This window comes from Melitaea cinxia, chromosome 5 (genome assembly GCF_905220565.1).
Source record: "Melitaea cinxia chromosome 5, ilMelCinx1.1, whole genome shotgun sequence".
NCBI lineage: Eukaryota > Metazoa > Arthropoda > Insecta > Lepidoptera > Nymphalidae > Melitaea > Melitaea cinxia.
In genome coordinates this window covers 11,661,384-11,680,688 of record NC_059398.1, presented here as the reverse complement: position 1 = coordinate 11,680,688, position 19,305 = coordinate 11,661,384, and the positions used below count along the sequence as shown (strand labels likewise).

Below are 19,305 nucleotides of genomic sequence, written 5' to 3'. Positions count from 1 at the left end.
TAACTATGGGCAAACACACGAACGAGTCCACGCCATTTTTGGACTGCGATAGGCTGAAGTGAAGTATTTATATTTTGTTTTTTTCACCTACTTAAAACTTCAAAATGTACTGAATTTCTTCATTGGATTCTCTTATTTTAGCGGGCAAAAAAAAAAAAACAACTGAAAAGTTGTGGGAAACTGTTTTATACTTTTTAATGTAATTTTTAAAATTTCATCTTTTTCTGGTATCAAAATCATCTAGTTACAAACAAGACAAACAAAAAGATTTTGTAGCAAATTTTTACTAGAATATACGAAGACTTTTTTCCCCGACCTAATATATGGACTGAAAACTAAAGTGTAGGGTAAAATGCAGTTTAAAATGTCTCCTTTATTTTGTACATAATATGTTATTTGACAGAAAACGTGAAGTACTTAAATATTAAATAAATTAATTAATCACATTTTCCCGTAATAGTTTAATTCCTCAAAACAGGATATATTGTGTTTAGGAGGAAATTTGCGTAATTGTGATACAAATATTACAATTTGTATGAATTGTTTGAATGAAGGTAGAATAATAGGTACTATACTATAGATTGCGCAAAGCCAGGAAGTGAGGAATTTCGGTTCCACTATCAGCTACGGGATGTGGAGTGACGGTCATGAAATCACTAGAATGATAGCGATTTTAAATTGTTTATAACGTCATAGAAACTACATACATATTTTTTAATTTCAAAGTCCAAAAAACGACCAAATGAGTTCAACGTAAAAAGAAATTAAAAGAAAAAACAAAAGAGTTGTACAACAGATAAATATTTTAAAATGTGGGATTTTTAAGTGTATATAATTATACTTATATTTATTTGGTCATTAAATATACAACTTTTCGTTAGTTTTATACGTAAGTATTACAATGATAAGCTCTTTTGAGTTTTCGTGGCAGGCGCTTATGAATAAGTGTTAAGTAGATATGTGTTTTTTGTATTTTTGAACAAATAAAAAAAAAAACAAACATTAAAATAATTTTACGTATGTATTTAGTATTTACAGATTATATTTTCATATTTTTAATTAGGATACGTGATTTTTATGAAATTTTGTGTTCCATACATCGTAGCATAATAAAAAATATACGAGTAGCTTCGATGAAAATAAGAACCATCAAAATCAGTATACACAGTGAAAAGCTATGCGCTAAAATACAACGTAGGTCAACGAAAAACTATTCAAGTAAATATGCATTATAAGATACAACTCGAAAAGTACTGTTAGATATAAATTAAATTTAAATGGGACCATATGACATGCACCTTTTGATTAAAAAGAAATTCAATATCGGTCGACCCACTCATAAGATTGAGTAAAATACATAAAAAAGTCGAATTGAGAGCCTTTTCCTTTTTTGGAAGTCGGTTAAGAATAGAATGGACCATCAACTGCATGCAATCAAATGCATCCAAACTTTATATTGTAAAAAAAAGTGGAATAATAAATGTTCTGCAGAAGTTTAATTAATTAGGCCATAACTACTCTAAAAAAAAAAAAAAAACGAAATAATAAAAGTTGTGTCGTGTGGTGTCGGCTGAGTAGAATAGCACTACCCCCTTTCTTCCCGTGGGGGTCGTAAAAGGTGACCAAGGGACAAACCTGGCTCAAAATCATCAGGGTCCTGGACAAGGAAAACTTCATTTTAAACGCGGAATGGGGTCTCCGTCAAGTATTCGTGGCATAGCTCTAAAATGCGAAATACTCCTGAAGCCGAACTGGCTCCACACGTATCGACTCGTCGTTCCTGTGGGCTCAGCCAGTGAGGTCGGGAGGGTGGCGCAGAGTTTAGGCAACTCTGCGTTTTCCTGAAGAGTGTCCTAGGCGACAAAGTTTCTGTCTGACACTGTCCAAATCGTCTGCAATAGACGGACTAAGACCAATGAAACTACCTAAATCTATAATATTGTTTTCTCTTTATAATGACAGCGTTTAATTGATTTCGATTGGCTTCGATCACCTTTGCGCCTAGTTGAAGTTATCAAGTGACATTCATATGACAAATCAATATGATACGAGCTCGTTTCGAAACGCTATGGCTTGATAACTATAGTTCCGTAGACAACCAGACAAGCTGATAACATTTTCATTATTCAATTTTACATCTGTTCTTTGTTACATAATAATTCCTATAAAGAAACTGTAATTGATTTTTTAAAGATGACTTTCAATATGAGTATTGAGTAAGGAAAAAATGTACCTACTTCATGGAAATAATATTTGTTATAAATTAATGAATTTACTTTTGTACTAAAACCTTAAATATTTCATTGTCCTTATTATGTAATCAGTTCGTCATATTTCTTTTTGTATCAGTAAAACAATGTGTTAAAATTCTTTAAATATATTAAATTCGTATTTTTATAATCCTGAATGTACTAATGATAGTTTTATTACATCTGTAAAATAATTAAAAGATCACCAATAAAGACAAAAAATTACAGGCACTAACCGAATAATAAAATCTTTAAAGTTGAATGGTCTTGTTATTTTTTTTTCTTACATAACATTTTGCTCGTTGTTTTGTACCTTATAAAAAAAAAGTTGGATAGATGTATTTATTATTGCTTTAACCTTTAAAATTGTACCTAAATTTGCTTTGAAAATAACAGATAAGACTTAAAATATAATTGTATTTTTATCATTAATAAACAATAACAAGACAATCCACAAAACCACAGCGCGGTTTGTTTACTACACATCTACCTTTTTTTTGGTATCGCAGGGGAACCCATTTACGGGTGATATCCAGGACGCTCGGGTAGGCAGTCCTAGACCGTATGTCGGCTTCAGCACTTGGGGGTGCAATACCAACCAAACCCCTGCGGGAGCCTTCAGCCGCTTTAATTGGAGGGTCCCGGAATTGCAGGCAACAGCGACAGGCTCATCATTATCATCATCATTACAGCCTTTCACAGTCCACTGCTGGACATAGGCCTCCACAAGTCTACGCCAAAAATAGCGTGAACTCATGTGTTTTGCCCATAGTCACCACGCTGGGCAGGCGGGTTGGTAACCGCAGGGCTGGCTTTGTCGCACCGAAGACGCTGCTGCCCGTCTTCGACCTGTGTATGTCAAAGCCAGCAGTTGGATGGTTATCCCGCCATCGGTCGGCTTTATAAGTTCCCAGGTGGTAGCGGAACTGTGTTATCCCTTAGTCGCCTCTTACGACACCCACGGGAAGAGAGGGGGTGGCTAGATTCTTTAGTACCGTAGCCACACAGTACAGCGACAGGCTGGCCTCGGCGAAAGGACCAGAAGTCTCCTTCATGGGGAATGTCCAGCTCACCTCTGAACGATCTCTACGACGCCGTGTCTAGCAGGACCGGGTTCCTATCGCGGCCCGACACAGGCACAGGGGCATTTCCACTTGTCATTCTCCTTCTGGGATATTACCATCGCCTTCCAGGACTCGTCGCCGCCGAGCATCGCGCTGATGTTGTCACGCTCGGCAGTGACAAGTCCCCTACGAAGACTGTCATCAGATCACGGCGCAGCGCCACGCATCTCGGGCATAACTCGAGGGTGTGCTAGGCCGAGTCCACCGCTGCGCCACAATCGTGATATCCAGTCGTCGACTCCTTTTGGGCCGTCCGAAACGAGTATTCACCAAAACAGCCGTGCCCGGTGAGAACTTGCGTCAGACGGCAGGTGAGCTTGCGCTTACGGCGCATCCACCGCTCAAGAACCGGGCGCAAGGCAACCGTTACGCGTGTACCATACGGCTACTCCGCCAGGTCCTCCCCCACTTCCGCACTAGTGCTTCTGTACTTGTGTGCTTGTTTACTAACTAATGATAGTGAAAAACGTCTATTATAGAATAAAATCAAAATCAATTTGCACATAGTTTCATCCAAAATCACACGCCGCTCGTTGTAAAATAGACAATTTGGTATACCAATTTAAATGTTAACATTTTTTCCATTCTGTTTGAACCTTAGGTTTTCATCTCGAAACATATATTTATCTACACATTACCTATTCGAGGTCACTTACTACACTTTTATGTTTATTGTTTTTCAGTGCTTTAAACGAATTTCTGAAGCGGCTCTTTGAAGTGAGCGTCTAATAGAGGAATATTTACGTTGGTTAAAAATAAATGTACTTAAATCTGTCGACTGGTCATTATTTATTATAATGTACCGCACATAAAACAGAGCAGATAACCTGCAATCATTTATTAAAATAGAAGCAGAGGTGTGTCTATGAGCGTTTTATATATGTACGATATACATTAATATACGCTATAGTGATTTTATTAAATTAAAATATTATGGTTATGCACATCATCACTTATGATGATAACAAATGATCATTTAGAAATATCAAACACTTAATGTCAAATATTCTTCCAATATTAGAATAGTGTAATTAATAATAATCCGACCTAATGATGACTCTGATTTAAAATCGAATTACATTTATTTATATACCTAACTTAAAAATTAGATAGATTGTCAAAATATAAAATTTCGTTTTGATTTTTTTTTGTCTAGTGCATTTTTTATATTATTTGTGCAATAAAATCTTGTTCTAATAATGCGATAAGATTAGTATTATTATTATTAAGATTACATTGACATTATATTGTAACATGATAACAATTTAAAGTATTATTTAATTTCATATTCATTCAATAATCATAATGAGATATACCTTAAAATTGACATAAATTTATAGTATGAAATTTAAGTAAAATGTTAAGCGATTAACATCGTAAAATAACTTATATATTCAATATTATCCTATATTTATTATTAACAAATAAGCCGACAAAAAATAGTCTAATTTTTATTAACTGCAATATAATTAAGTGCCAATTCTGTTTAGGAGCTAATAAAATTATTTAACCCCAATGCTAGCTCTCGTTTGCAAAGGCCAGACACGCGAACTTATAGAGGTCAGACGATACTAAACTTTTACGGTACATTTTAGGAAGACAGACATATAGTCACGTACATAGCTCGTTACTAACCAAAGCCGAGATCCCATCGACGAGGGGCCACGGACACATACAAATTAGGACATAATGTTTGGTGTTAAAACGTTTGATAGTGTACAGATTTGTGTAAATATTGGCTGCAAATATTGATCATGTCTGACAAACAACGCGTTAATAACCAAAACTTCGTCGTCGGTCAAATACTAGTAATAATCGTTTCCGTGAGAATAATGGAAACCACTGAAGTACTGTTTAATTTTATTCTAAATACTTACAATTTGTTACATAGTGTAAATATTTCTGAAATATTTGCTGCGAATCGAAATCAAATTTACAGTATAGAAACTCGATGGATTTAGTCATACCTATTATGATGTTTGTTATTTGCCTACTGCGTAACGATTTCAAAATTATTTCGGCGTATAGATTGTGTAACTTTGATTTTCATTAATTATTTTGTGTTTTTGTTTCCATTAAATATTCCAATATTTTATGTTATTGTATAATAATGTTTGTTTATATTTAGATGCATTATTCTATTAATTTTTATATTAAAACAAAAGTAGGTATTTGATAATGTATACTAATATTAGAAACATGAAAAGTTTACGTTTGTTTGTTTAATCGCGCTAATCTGGGGAACTACTGGTTAGAATTGAAAAATTATTTTTATTTTGTACAGCCTATTTACCGAGGAAGGCTATAGGCCTATAGGCTTTTTTTTTCTGGAATACTAACGCGCGTGAAATCGTGTGGCACAGCTGGTTCATTTTTAAAATAGTCAATTAGTTCTAATGGTGTAAATATTTAGAGTAATTTGAGAAAAACCTTGTTCTCTCAACGTTTGTTGAGACTGGCGAGAAAACATGAATACGTCGTCGTCACTATATAGGTTCCTAACAGACTGCTGTTTCATTTTGTAGATCACGCACAGTAGGCATACTCATTTGTTATATGTTTAATTATTTTAAATATTTTACAAATGTATTATAATTTTTGTCCTAACATGTTTTCTGTCCTACTTTAAAGTAAAACATTAAAGGAAAAAATATGTAAATGATTATCTTTTATATGTTTATTGTACTTTTGCTTTGTAAGAGTACGACTAGAAATTTTATTGAACAGTGTTAACAAATCTCATAGGAAAATAATTTGGAATCGAATCAATTTTTGTTAAAATTGGGTACTGATTAATAAATCTAGAATGTGATATTGGCTAATTTGACATAAAATGACTAATGTTTTTTTAAAATGTTTAATTAACATTTAATATAACTTAAATTATTTGAAACGGTTCTCGTGAACAAGAACAACATTCGTGATAATGTCGAAATGTCGAGCTCCGCAAAATAAAAATAAAAACATGATAAATGTCCCGTTTTACATAATTTTAGTAATGAAAATAACCACGTTAATTTAAAAAATTATATTGAATATAAGTACCAGATAAACATTTATTCGGTAATTCATTTATGTAAAGATAAAAATATTAATCGAAGCGGTACTCAATTTATTCAAATATTACAAGCTGAGCCTCATTTAGCTAGTATAGTCAGTTTTATGTTTAGCTAACGTTGCGTCAGCGGCTCGGCTAATCGACATTAAGGCATTTGGTTGAATAGTGTTGTTCAGTGAAATGGCTAGACAGTTTAGTGCTACATTTATTTTGCTCCTAATTAAAAATATATATATATATTTATATATAAATAAGATCTTTTTATAAAACGATTATTTATAAAAAGTTACAGTAGGAAATATTATAATTATATTATTAAGTTTAGTGTCATGTTTACTCGCGATAAGTTTATCGCGAATAAATGATACGTTTAATTATTTATTACAAACATAAAGTGAACACGGAAAAAACTAACATAATAATATATCCGCTACGCGTGTACGTTAAGCCCGCTTTAATTATTATTAAGGTTATTAAACAGTTCATAACTTTTTATAACTATTTAAATACAGTGCACTTGGAATGCAATACGAAAAACAGATACAACGATACAAATTAAAGAAAATTAATAATATATTTTACACATACATTGACACAAAATATAATTTAATTTGTATTAGGTATATCTTGGAGGTGAGTGTGTTTTAAAAGTATATAACAACGATTTCGTACTTATTTACCTATGTAAATTGATACAATTTAGCTAATCGTTTTCTTGTTTTTGACAGATTATTTACTACTTATTTTATGTGGTTATATACAGTTTCACTCACACGTAACATATAAGGCTTACAACGGTAATGTTCTGAAACCCCCATACCTATATAAGATACACGAAGACCAAGAATGAAAAATATTTAAATATCATCACTTAAAAAGATGAAAGTTTAGTTCATTTGCAGTGCTGCAATTAGCATTGTATGCGCCCGGTGCGATCTACTACTACTGTGCCTACTATAATGGATAGGTAGTTTGTGTTCTTGCTCTGGCCATTTCTGCGTCTTTCCATGGTCTGCACCTTTTGTGCTTGGGTTCTGTTGGCACCGGCAAAGTTATAGCATTTAAGTTTAAGTTAACTCTGATAACAATAATTTTAACCTTGACAGTATGTAATATTTTTTATTTTATGTTTTACTATTTTAAAGTTATATAGACAATATATTAAATTTATATCATAGTCTAAATTATATTGTCAAAACACTGTTACATAGTAAACATATATAAACAAGCAAGTGAAACCGTAAGATCCGTCGAAGTTTTTAATGTGTATATGTGCAATAAATACCTGTTTACCAGTAATCTTTTATCGAGAATCTTTAACGATTCTTTAACGAAATAAAGCACTACATTGCAAACATCACTAATCTGATTTATTAGATGAACTTAGAGAACGATGTCTTTTAAAAGAAAGCTTGGCGATAATACCTTCTATGGAATACGTATCAAAGATATTTTTTTTTGTAATCGTCGGAATAAAATCAATCGATCTTCAAGCTATAACTAACTGTCCTATATGCTAACTGAAAAAGTTTTGTTTAAACTTAAGCTATAGATTAGCGTATTTAAAGATTCAGCGCCTCGGACCATTTCAATTTTCGCCCTATAAGTTAAGGGAAAAGGTAAAAGCAGCGTATGTATGGATGTGCTAATAAATAATCGATTACTTTCTGTGATCGGTGATATTGCTGTTCTCATTTAGGCCACCGATTTGTAACTCCATAAAATAATCGAGTCAAGGGAAGAAATTGCGAATATAATAATATAATAAATATATTTTTGATTATCGATTAATTTTTCACCACGTATAATTTTACTACGTATGTCGGCTTGCGCCGTCTTTGGCAAAATGATGGTAAATACGCCACTCGATCACTGTAAAATTAGGTTAAGTTAAAACTTTTAAAATTTCTCTTCAAAAATAGCAATACCTAATACAAGCTGTTGTTTATTTAAACTAGAGTTTTCAAAAACGACTTAACAAGTATTGAGATTTAGGGTTTAGCGCTGAGAGCTTGTTATCCAAAGAGCGATGAAAAATGTATAAGATTGTTTCATATCAAAGTAATGAAACTCTGACAATGTCGTCAATGTATCTTTCAGTCAGTTTGATGATTCTATGGGTGATACAAATTGACTGTATCACCCATAGAATACGATAATTTAAGTGAATAATTTTCTTATTTCTTTGTACAACTTTAATTAGCTTGATTAGTTTTCGTACCGAAATGGAGAGTGTTAGGTTTTTTATTTTTAATGTTTGTTTATTCTTTTCTGTTGTAGAATGGTTTCGTTGAGTGTCGAAAAGGTGCAGAGGAGTGTGGATTGATGGAAGACTGTGCGGTTGTGATGCCTCGCGAGGGTTGCTGCGCAAGATGCAAGGGATGTTGGTACAACGGCACAGAGCACGCTTCTCATACCGAGTGGAATGAAGACGGGAGACTGCTTCGCTGTGAAGCCGGGATAGTTACCATATCACGACCGGAATGCTACGCCCCCTGTGACAATCCGAAACATCAGAGGCATACACACTATAATTGCCCCGTTTGTGAAGGTAAATGCTTTTTATAAATATAACTTAATGTTTTATTTCCGTTATTTGTAACGAGTAAGATAGTAAATCGAATTTTTGTAATGAAAGAAAAGTTAAAAACGGTAATTTGTATGTGATATTTGAATATATGAAGCATTTTCGAGTTGGGTAGGTAGAATATATATGGTGATAAATTAATTGATAAGTTAAAAAAAAATCATAACAGTCATTACTTTCATTTAATATTTAAGAATAGACACTGTTTGCCTTAATACTTACATTTTTTTTGCAATAAGTAAAGGAATGTAATTGTTATACCTATAGTTACGATAGAACTTTAATTACAATTCCATTAAAAATCATGTCTTTATGAGGCGTTTCACGGCAACCAATGAATTCCATTGGAATAAGAAATAAGCAAACATAATGACTTAAAAGAATGCACTCCCTATTTCACGCTGCGTTTTCCCACCGCGAGTACGGAGGTACCTACGTCGTGTTCAACGAATATAATTGCCGAGCGACGCTGGCGCAGTCTTGTCTCGGAGTGCGCCCACCCAGACGCACGCGCGGCAAAAAAACTATAATTCCATTCAAAAACAAATATAAGCCGACATGCGAACTTAATAAAACCAAAAAGTCAGGCAATTTACGTCCATTCCTAAACTTTAACAAGTTTATTAATTCAAAATCAAATAATAGTAATTTTCGAGATGACTGCACAGAATTGCTTTTGAAAATGGCCGACACATTCCGACCTATCGTTTTATTGGTTGTATATTTTATTCATTACTCGCTTGCTGGTCAAGAATAAAGAAGGATTCTCGGACTTTAACTCTCTTGAATTATTAAATTATTTTGCGTCTTTTTCTTTTAAATAAAACATGGTCAGTCGGTCGAAATTCTCAAAACATGTTTTTAAAGACCTTTGGTTGTAGCTTTAATACAATATGTGATGGTAGTTAATTATGAGTTTACGATGATGTTTTGTCGTGTGTCTACGTCCACCCTAAAACCTTTGTTCCGAGGTGGCCGCGATTCGCCCACACGCCGAGGTTGACAATGGCATAATATACAAGACGTTGCGCAGTAGCTCAGAGTATCTTCAGACAATGGACTACTCAGCCATAATAATTCGTCCCTCTCAGTTCCATACATAACGCTTCGATGACTATTATCGGACAACAAAGTGACTTATTGATCAGTCTATTATCAATAAAAAGTCAAGAACATTCGTTCCCATTATGTTCACCTTGCTTTATTGGAAACTAATTTGTTATTATTTATATTCAAACAAGCGAGTATACTTTTAAATCGTCGTAAAAACATTGTACTTTTAGTATTTGATTTGTGTATTTAATTTTAACGCACAAGTATCATGTTAATAATGATTCATATACTTACCTACATTTTAGCAATGGTATTTTATTATTAGCTTCATGGACCACCCAAAAGTGTGTGAATGGTCTTTGCTGACCGGAAAATACTTATTACTTAAATAATATAAAGGGAATGATTTCTACCTATGTCTGAATAAAATGAGATCCTATTATGTTCACGGGGGTTCGTTAAAATTATATATATTTGTAATGGTCGGGAAGACTCCCACTGCGTTTGCGTCTCTATTATTGACCATAAATCAAAAAGTTAACAACCTACTTAAAAGGTAGAGGCGGGTGGGTTTTTGTCTGTTACTCAAAGCGACCGACGTCTGCGTGGCTGCGGGAACGCTGAGGTGTGCCCTGTGTTTGTTTGTTTTACGGTCCCAACGGTGCATTAGATTTTTTGCTTCTTTTACGTCTTATTCTTTCACGATTACGACCTTATCAGACTTAGTGTCTTTTTTTTGTTTAGGGACAGACCTAAAAACTCGAGATGTCCATAAATGGGTTGCATGTTTGGACAAAGAATACCAAGTAACACAAGTGACATCTCTATAGTATTTCATTTTATAATAACATTTAAGTAAGGATATTGTAGTTCCCTCATGCAAAATTCGTACAGCCTTTGCTAGAAGACAATATATTGCCCAGACCACTTACGTGTATAACAGAGTCAACAAAATACTTAATATATACCCTATGCAAAGTTATAAATGCAAAGGAAGATTAACTAGATGGTTGCAATCTCTCACTTTTGTTGCGGTTGAAAACCTTATTGCTAAAATAAGTTTATAATAAATTTTTCACTACCGCTGCTATTGGTCACAAATCATACGACGTACAATGATCCCCTACTTAGCTTTACTTAAAAATCATAGATAAGACTGTGTATTCACACACACACATACACACACACATACACACACACACACACACACAGAGAACACTTACACTTAGTTTTAATTTTAAAGTTTAAAATGTTAAAATGCTAAGTGTACTATAGTCTTAGTCGTCCGTAAGGGAGGTAGCGAGTCATTCCCAATACAAGTGTCTCTGACTACTTACTGGGAAGACTCGGTGATGATTTGTACTAAAGATTATAGAAATAAATGATTTTTATTATTTTATTTTAAGTTAAATATGTATGAGTTTTAAATTACCTTCATATTGTCAATATTAATTTATGTTACATTTAAATACTATATGATAGTTAAGTACTGATACTTTTCCTATTTTTGATTCCAATTCGCAAATGTTATGTTTTGCTTTTTAATTATTGGCTTTATTGTAGTTTTTATTACGACAATTAAGATATAAAGCCTGTTTAATTTAAAAAAAAATAAATTATCTATCATTTATATTGTTACTTAACAATATCTAAATATTTTTATTAAATATTATTATATTATCGTGCTGTTGAAGTCTTGTTCTTTTGTACAGATGATACGCTCATACAATTAAAACGTAGCTTCAGCCTGTAATATACCACTGGCCTTTTCACCATGTAAGTGAAGGATCGGAGCTTAATCCACCACACTCCTCCAATGTGGGTTGGCGGATAGTTGTTGTATGTATGTTGTATATTCCCTACAATGAGTAACGATCGCTAGCAGTTATACATGATAACAACCGGGACCGATAGCTTTACGTGCTCTCCGTGGCACGTTGGGGAGACCGACAAGGACTAACGACCAGACCGAAAATAAATATTTCTATAAACACAAATGTCTGCTCCAGATGGGAATCGAACCGGTGAAGTATTTAAATATAAATGTATCATTCTTAATTGCTTCTAATAAAACAATAGTTTATTAAACATTATACATATTTACAATTCACAACTTAAGAACTAAATATTTACAGATATCATCATCATCATTACAGCCTATACAGTCCACTGCTGGACATAGGCCTCCACAAGTTTACGCCAAAAATAACGTGAATTCATGTGTTTTGCCCATAGTCACCACGCTGGGCAGGCGGGTTGATGACCGCAGGGCTGGCTTTGTCGTACCGAAGACGCTGCTGCCCATCTTCGGCCTGTGTATTTCAAAGCCAGCAGTTGGATGGTTATCCCGCCACCGGTCGGCTTTTTAAGTTCCAAGTTGGTAGCGGAACTGTGTTATCCCTTAGTCGCCTCTTACGACACCCACGGGAAGAGAGGGGGTGGCTATATTCTTTAGTACCCTAGCCACACAGTATTTACAGGTAGTTTTGGTATAAATCATGTCCGCGTGGAATTGTGCCAAGAATGCTGGCAGTATTTCACCGTTGAATCGCTATGCCGATTCTCTGGGCAAAAAATGCACCAACCCTCCTGTCACCAGTGGAGGCAATAAGGCGAGGAGTTATCTCATTAAAATTTTTTTTAGCACTGCTACTCCAAGGTCCAAGTGTTTCGACTGCAAACGGCACAAAAATGTAATTTGGAATTAGTGATGAATATTTGTGCCGCTTAGTCGTTTCAGCTTTTTCCGCTGTGGCTCCCACTTTTAAGGCTGTTTCCCTGACATGAGACGGATCAAGTGTGTCAACGCAGGTTGCGTCCCACAAAAGCGCCCGTCCCCTTTCCCAGGGAACCAACTTCAATCCATCAGGTCTCTTGCTATCATTGCGACTAATTCCAGTAGGGTCGATAAGAGCAGAAACGTCGATGGTGACAAGAGCTCTTTTTATGGTATCGTTTAGGGAACCGTGGCGGGAAAACCCACCTGAACTCTTGTTACAGGAAAGGCTGTGTAGTCCGAAAGAATCGACCTCTTTTCCGCACGGACATCTGTGTTCAAAGCACAGTGGAGCTCCCAACCGGAGATCGAGAGCAATTCTAAAACTTTCATTGTCTAAAAGTGTCCCAAGATTTTTTGACGGCATTGCGTGTAACCAATGACCTGACTCTTTATTTGACACAGCTAAAAGCCTGGCACGGTTTTTTGTCACTTGTAATTGCTTTGATTTCTAAATACTTACCTTTAAACGTTTGAGCGTTTAGTTATCAATAGACATAAAAATTCTGAACGAAATTACATGTACTTTATTGTATTGTAAGAAATTCTAAAGCTCCACAAACCTTTTTATCTTTTTAAATATAAACAAAAGCTTACTCATTTAAATTCTTTGAACGTTTCGAGTGCTATCGTTATTATTGGCCATGTCTGCGACGGCTCGAGAAATTAAAATAATTAGCTTGCGATATACGCAAGCTGCGTGTAATGAATATTTTAATTTTTATGGATCTTATATAACTACACTAAAACCGATACTATATGCTCAGAAGTTGTAATTTTTATCGTTGACTTTTTCCATTATACTGTATTATATAACCGACCAATTGACGGTTCATTTATGGTTGCACATTGTGTACAATTAACTACTGCGCCTTTTAAATTGCAGTCACGTACGATGTCAGACCAAAAAAATTGAGTTTTCGCTCCATTCATGATTTCAGTTTCTCCATTAACAAGCAATATGTACGTGAGATAAATAATTCTGGTTTTTACATTAAGTGTTGAATGCTCAAACATCGAGCTGCTTAAACGATGTGTATTGAATTGTATGTCTACAAAAGAACGATGTGTTACTCGTTTTATTGGTTTTATTTTACTTAGGAGTCTTGAGTGTCTTTATTGTGACAATTACATTATGCATCGAGGCAGCACTTTGTGAATATAGCACTTGTAAACTGTCTGACTATTCACTTTAAGCACACAAATAAAGGGTAATGACCGTCATGTTCCATTATATTCTAAACCCTTTTCTTTTTTGATTAAGATTCTTGTATGTTTATCATGTTTATCTACGTGTGAGCATTGTTTTCCAAGTGAGATAATTTATATTTTTTTATAAACATATATAAATTGAACTTACTACGCAAAAACTATTTATCGTGTTCTAAGGATAGGCACTTCGTGTGTGGGGCTAGTTTTCTCATTCATTAAATCCTGGTTGATTCATCGCTCGATTGTATTAATTTATGGAGTGTGCCCTTTGTTGCAGTCTTAGTGGTTCTGTGAAACAATGGCGAAAATATTTTAACTCTTTATTTTTATTTAATTTATATATGACATTATAATATTATACAACATACTTTCTGCTATCATTTCACTTACTTTCTAGTAGCTCTTAATAATTTAATAATGCTGTTCATGATACTTAAAGTTTAAGAATGCTAATCAGTAGGTTTTCTTTTTATTTCAGAATGTGTCGTCAATGGGCAACGTGTTCGTGAAGGTCGGGATGTTCGCATACAAGAGGAGCCATGCTTGTCGTGCCGATGTATGCGTGGCATGTTGTCCTGCACTAAACGCGCCTGCCCAGTTCTTCCTTGCATTATTTCACAGCAGTACACACCACCTGGGGAGTGCTGTCCCAGATGTGCACACCCCACAGCAGATAAAATTCTTCCAAGTATGTTAATATTAATAATATTTTTATTAGACTTTTTTATCATTTAATATGTATTAGGTACTGGATTTATCAACCGAATTGCAGTCACACCTTACAATGTTTTTTGGCGGAATAATCACTGTTATAGAGTCGAGTATGTCTCCGTGGTATGGTTATGATAAAACTAAAAAATTTTACACTGATACAGGTATACATATTTCATAATTTATATAGTTACACAGATTTATTTATCAGTTTCAGGATTTTCTCTTCAAAAACCGTGTATAATTGGAAAGGAATATCACGCTCACTTAAGTCCATTCCGGGTGGATCCTTGTACCGATTGCACGTGTATGAACGGTACAGCAGTATGTACGCGACATACGTGCCCAGTGTTGACGTGTGGAGCTCGTGCCCTGCCTCCTCTTCCTGGTAAATGTTGTCCTGAATGTCCAGAAATAGAGGAAGCCAAGGCAGCCTGTGTTATTGGCGGCAAAACATACCAGGTTTGTAAAATAACTCCATAATAATTGTGTTTGCTCGCAAACGAAAAAAAAATGACTTCAATTATATCGACGAGTAATACAACGTAGATCGACGAAAAAATAGTCAAGTAACTACGCGTTATCAAAGATTACTCAAAAAGTAGTTATCAGATCTCAATAAAATTTATATGTGATCACATGACAAACATCAGCTTTCGATTAAATTAAAAATTATTAAAATCGGTATACCCAGTAAAAAGTTATTGCGGATTTTCAAGAGTTTCCCTCGATTTCTCTAGGATCCCATCATCAGATCCTGGTTTCCTTATCATGATACTAAACTAGGGATATCTTCTTTTCAACAAAAAAAGAATCATCAAAATCGGTACACCCAGTAAAAAGTTATTGCGGATTTTCAAGAGTTTCCCTTGATTTCTCTAGGATGCCATCATCAGATCCTGGTTTTCTTATCATGGTACTAAACTAGGGATATCTCCTTTCCAACGAAAAAAGAATTATTGAAATCGGTACATCCAGTAGAAAGTTATGCGGTATAATATAACGTAGGTCGACGAAAAAAGCGTCAAATAAAAACGCATTATTAGATATAACTCGAAAAGTAGTTGTTAGATCTCAAATAAATTAAAATGGGAGCAATTGACACACACCACCTTTCGATTAAAAAAAATTGTCGAAATCGGTCCACACGGTCAAAAGTTCTGATGTAACATACATAAAAAAAATACAGTCGAATTGAGAACCTCCTCCTTTTTTGGAAAAAAGGTCGGTTAAAAAGTTGTGAAACATTTTGATTTACATGAAAGCTTATACCGATTAATGATTTAAATTCATTTCAGGATGGAGAGATATGGCAATTGGATGCGTGTAAATCATGTGAATGTCACGGAGGAGAACCTCGTTGCGCTATGGAAAGATGTCCTACGTTAACCTGTCCGTCTGATCAAAAACTTCGACAATTACCGGGGCAATGTTGTCCTAAATGTGTTGATACCGACGGTATATGCACTGTATTTGGTGATCCTCATTATAAAACATTTGATGGTAAGTTTTACAGTTTCCAAGGTTCCTGCAAATACCAGTTGGTTTCTGATTGTAAAAATCACACCTTTTCAATAAGAATATCAAATGATGCGAGAAATACCTCACATTCGTCGTGGACACGTACTGCAACCCTTCGCATTGGGTCAACCAAAATAAACATGGGGAAAAAAATGCGAATAAAAGTAAACGGACAAAGGATAACTTTCCCGTACAACATTAAAGGAATTGCAGAAATTAACCGAAGCAATGGGTCCGTTATATTGAAGTCTGAAATAGGTGTTCAGCTTTTGTGGGACGGTGATGGATTTTTAGAAGTGACAGTGTCGAGTTCGTATAAAGACAAGTTGTGCGGATTATGTGGAAACTTTAATTCGTTTGCTAGAGATGATATGAAAACCCGTGACGGAAGACTTGTAAATGATACTTGGAGATTTGGAACTTCATGGCGGGTAGGTGGACATCGCGCTTGTACTCGACGACAGGAGAGACCAAGTAGCATCTCAAGATGTCGACAATCGAAGTTAACAAAAGTGAGAAGGTTATGTCGTGTATTTGAACGTCATGAATCATTTTCGGAATGTGGAGCTAAAGTTAATCCTCATAATTATAAAGAAGCATGTGTTCTGGATGCGTGTGGCTGTTCGGGTTATCGTTGTCATTGTGCGGCTTACAGAGCATATGCAAGAGAATGTACGCGTGTTGGAGCAGAACCTAAAGACTGGTTGCACGCTTCTTGGTGTGAAGGTCCACCACCAAAGTGGCTAAGTCGTCGCCATAATGGTTTTGGTCGCTCGACTAAATCAAAGAAGACAGATTTGTTAACATTGGCACCAATACCTAAGCGAAATAATAGTCGTTCTAGGCCACCTCCTCCCATTCTACAATAACTTCCCAACATCGGCGATACAATTACTAGTCAAACCTGCCAGTGCGGCAATGTGAGGTAATTTTAAATCTGTTCAATCAAGTTCTACAAGTTATACATACGTTTCATTACATGACATCAATTATAATTGTTTTTTTTTTCTTCTCTTTTCAGTATGTAAACGGAATGTCGCGTTGAATTGAACATGAGATGTGCTTGTAAGGTGCGAAAGATTTAGGAAAGAAGATCTATTTACATAAACAGTATTCATAAATCTACTTATAGTTAAGTGAACAAGCTCTATTATATGATATGCAGCTTAGAATCTGTAGCTTACTAGTACCTCGCCAAATTGACCAGCATCTCCATAGTTATTTAAATAAATAATCATTCCTATTTACGGTTGATGAAAGAGGTATTTTCAGTTGAAGCTACTAGCGACTCTTTTTATACATATATTTTACTAAAAAGGGTCACAACATTTTTCAGATTGTAAAATATATATAAAATAATTTTCGGTATACGCCTGAATTCTTACTCCACTGAGAGTAATAAATGTTTTTTTTTTTTTATAAATAGGAACTTTTCAACAAAATGTGATAATTAGCTTTGAATATGACTTCAGGTAGGAGACGTTTGGTTAACATAGTTCAAAATGAGATCTCATCTGTAGTTAGTTTATGAAATCTTAGATCTAGCCGAAGCCAAGAAGCTAACGAGATTACATGGGTCTTGTGTATATACGTTAAATGAAGTCTAATTCGATGTTGTCTCATATAAGGGAGCTCGCTCAATTTATTATCAAAATGTATACGCTAAGAAGAGCGGGTCTGTTATCCTTGTGTAAACGAACAAATAATTTATAAAAGTTATAATTGTAAATATTTTGATCTATTCCACTAAACATAATATGTAATTACGATTACAGAATTAGTTATAGTATTTTTAATAAGACTATTAAAAACTTAGTTGATAAATGCGTTACCAATGAATTTTATTACTGACATTGATTTTTTAACTATAAATGTAACGTGATGCTATATCATGTTTATTGCATTTGTATGTCATTATGTGTTAGTTCACAGAAGTGAATATACTTAGTGCCATTGGATTTTTAGTAGATTTTAAGGTAAGTTGACAGCGTTGGTCTGAGATAAATAAGGAATGCTTTAACAGCTTAATTCTTATAATAATTTCATAGAAATGGTAAATATCTATTTATTGTCGGTTAAGTTGTAAAAGTAAATAAGTATTAAACAGTCTTTTCTGTATAATCCTGCTATACTTTTCTGTAGTATATATAGGAAAGCTCAGGACAGGCCGCCACATTTGTGATAAAATAAACCTGTAAGAATTACTTCATAAGAAAACGAATTACATCAGATAAAGAATAGACAAATTATTTGGATTAGTTTTTTGTAACTGTTTATGGGGCTATGGAATTTAAAGAAACCAGATTAGTATTTCCATTTAAGTCAATGTTAAGACTTCCTATTGCTTACTAGGCATTATTTTATTTTATTAAATTCCTATTTGTATAACCTATCATTTTTATTTGTACTCCCATTATCTAAATTTCTTTTCCTTCTTTAATGAGTCTACGTTTTATGTAGGCTTCTAAGTAAGTTATTTCAGATTGAATATTGTTTTATTATTTGATAATGTAAATGTCGCCATATTATATTGTTAAAACGTTTTTGTAATATTATCATTTCATTCATTATCTACGCAAAATATATTTTGTAATGATTTTTATGTATAATCTATGTGTTGCTCTCTGATTTTTATTTTTTATTTTAATCAGGAAATATTTTAAGAAATGTAATAATATACTATCTATAAATAAGTCATTATGCAAAGACTCCATAAAACAAGAAAATAATGTCAATAAATTGGCCTTGAATGTTAATCGACATACTTAATAAAATAAAGTGGACATTTTGATTATATTATTTCAATGTGTAATATTTGTTTTATTAAATTACCTCTTAATAACACGTTTTGATAAAATATATAATTATTATAATTTATATTTCACTTTAATACGATTATCTGAGTTTTGAGATATTAACAGTTATAAAATAACTTTTATATTGCATAATTTAGAATATTTAATATGTCAACATAGAAATTATTCGATTATCAAATTAATAAATCTAATAGTAAA

General features: G+C 33.9%; 1 protein-coding gene and 1 long non-coding RNA gene across 2 annotated transcripts; both read left to right on the top strand.

Annotated features, from left to right (window-relative positions):
* Positions 1 to 3,309: 3,309 nt before the first annotated feature.
* LOC123653848 (BMP-binding endothelial regulator protein) lies at positions 3,310 to 16,830 on the top strand (the record flags this gene model as incomplete). Its single annotated transcript, XM_045589826.1, has 5 exons — positions 3,310 to 3,558; positions 8,712 to 8,982; positions 14,538 to 14,747; positions 14,982 to 15,232; positions 16,069 to 16,830. Coding segments are annotated over exons 1-5 (1,743 nt in total), but the record flags the coding sequence as incomplete, so codon positions are not given.
* On the top strand, positions 16,831 to 17,432 carry LOC123653605. Its single transcript, XR_006743128.1, has 2 exons — positions 16,831 to 17,216; positions 17,313 to 17,432. It is a non-coding gene; the product is annotated as an uncharacterized LOC123653605 (long non-coding RNA).
* Positions 17,433 to 19,305: the final 1,873 nt, after the last annotated feature.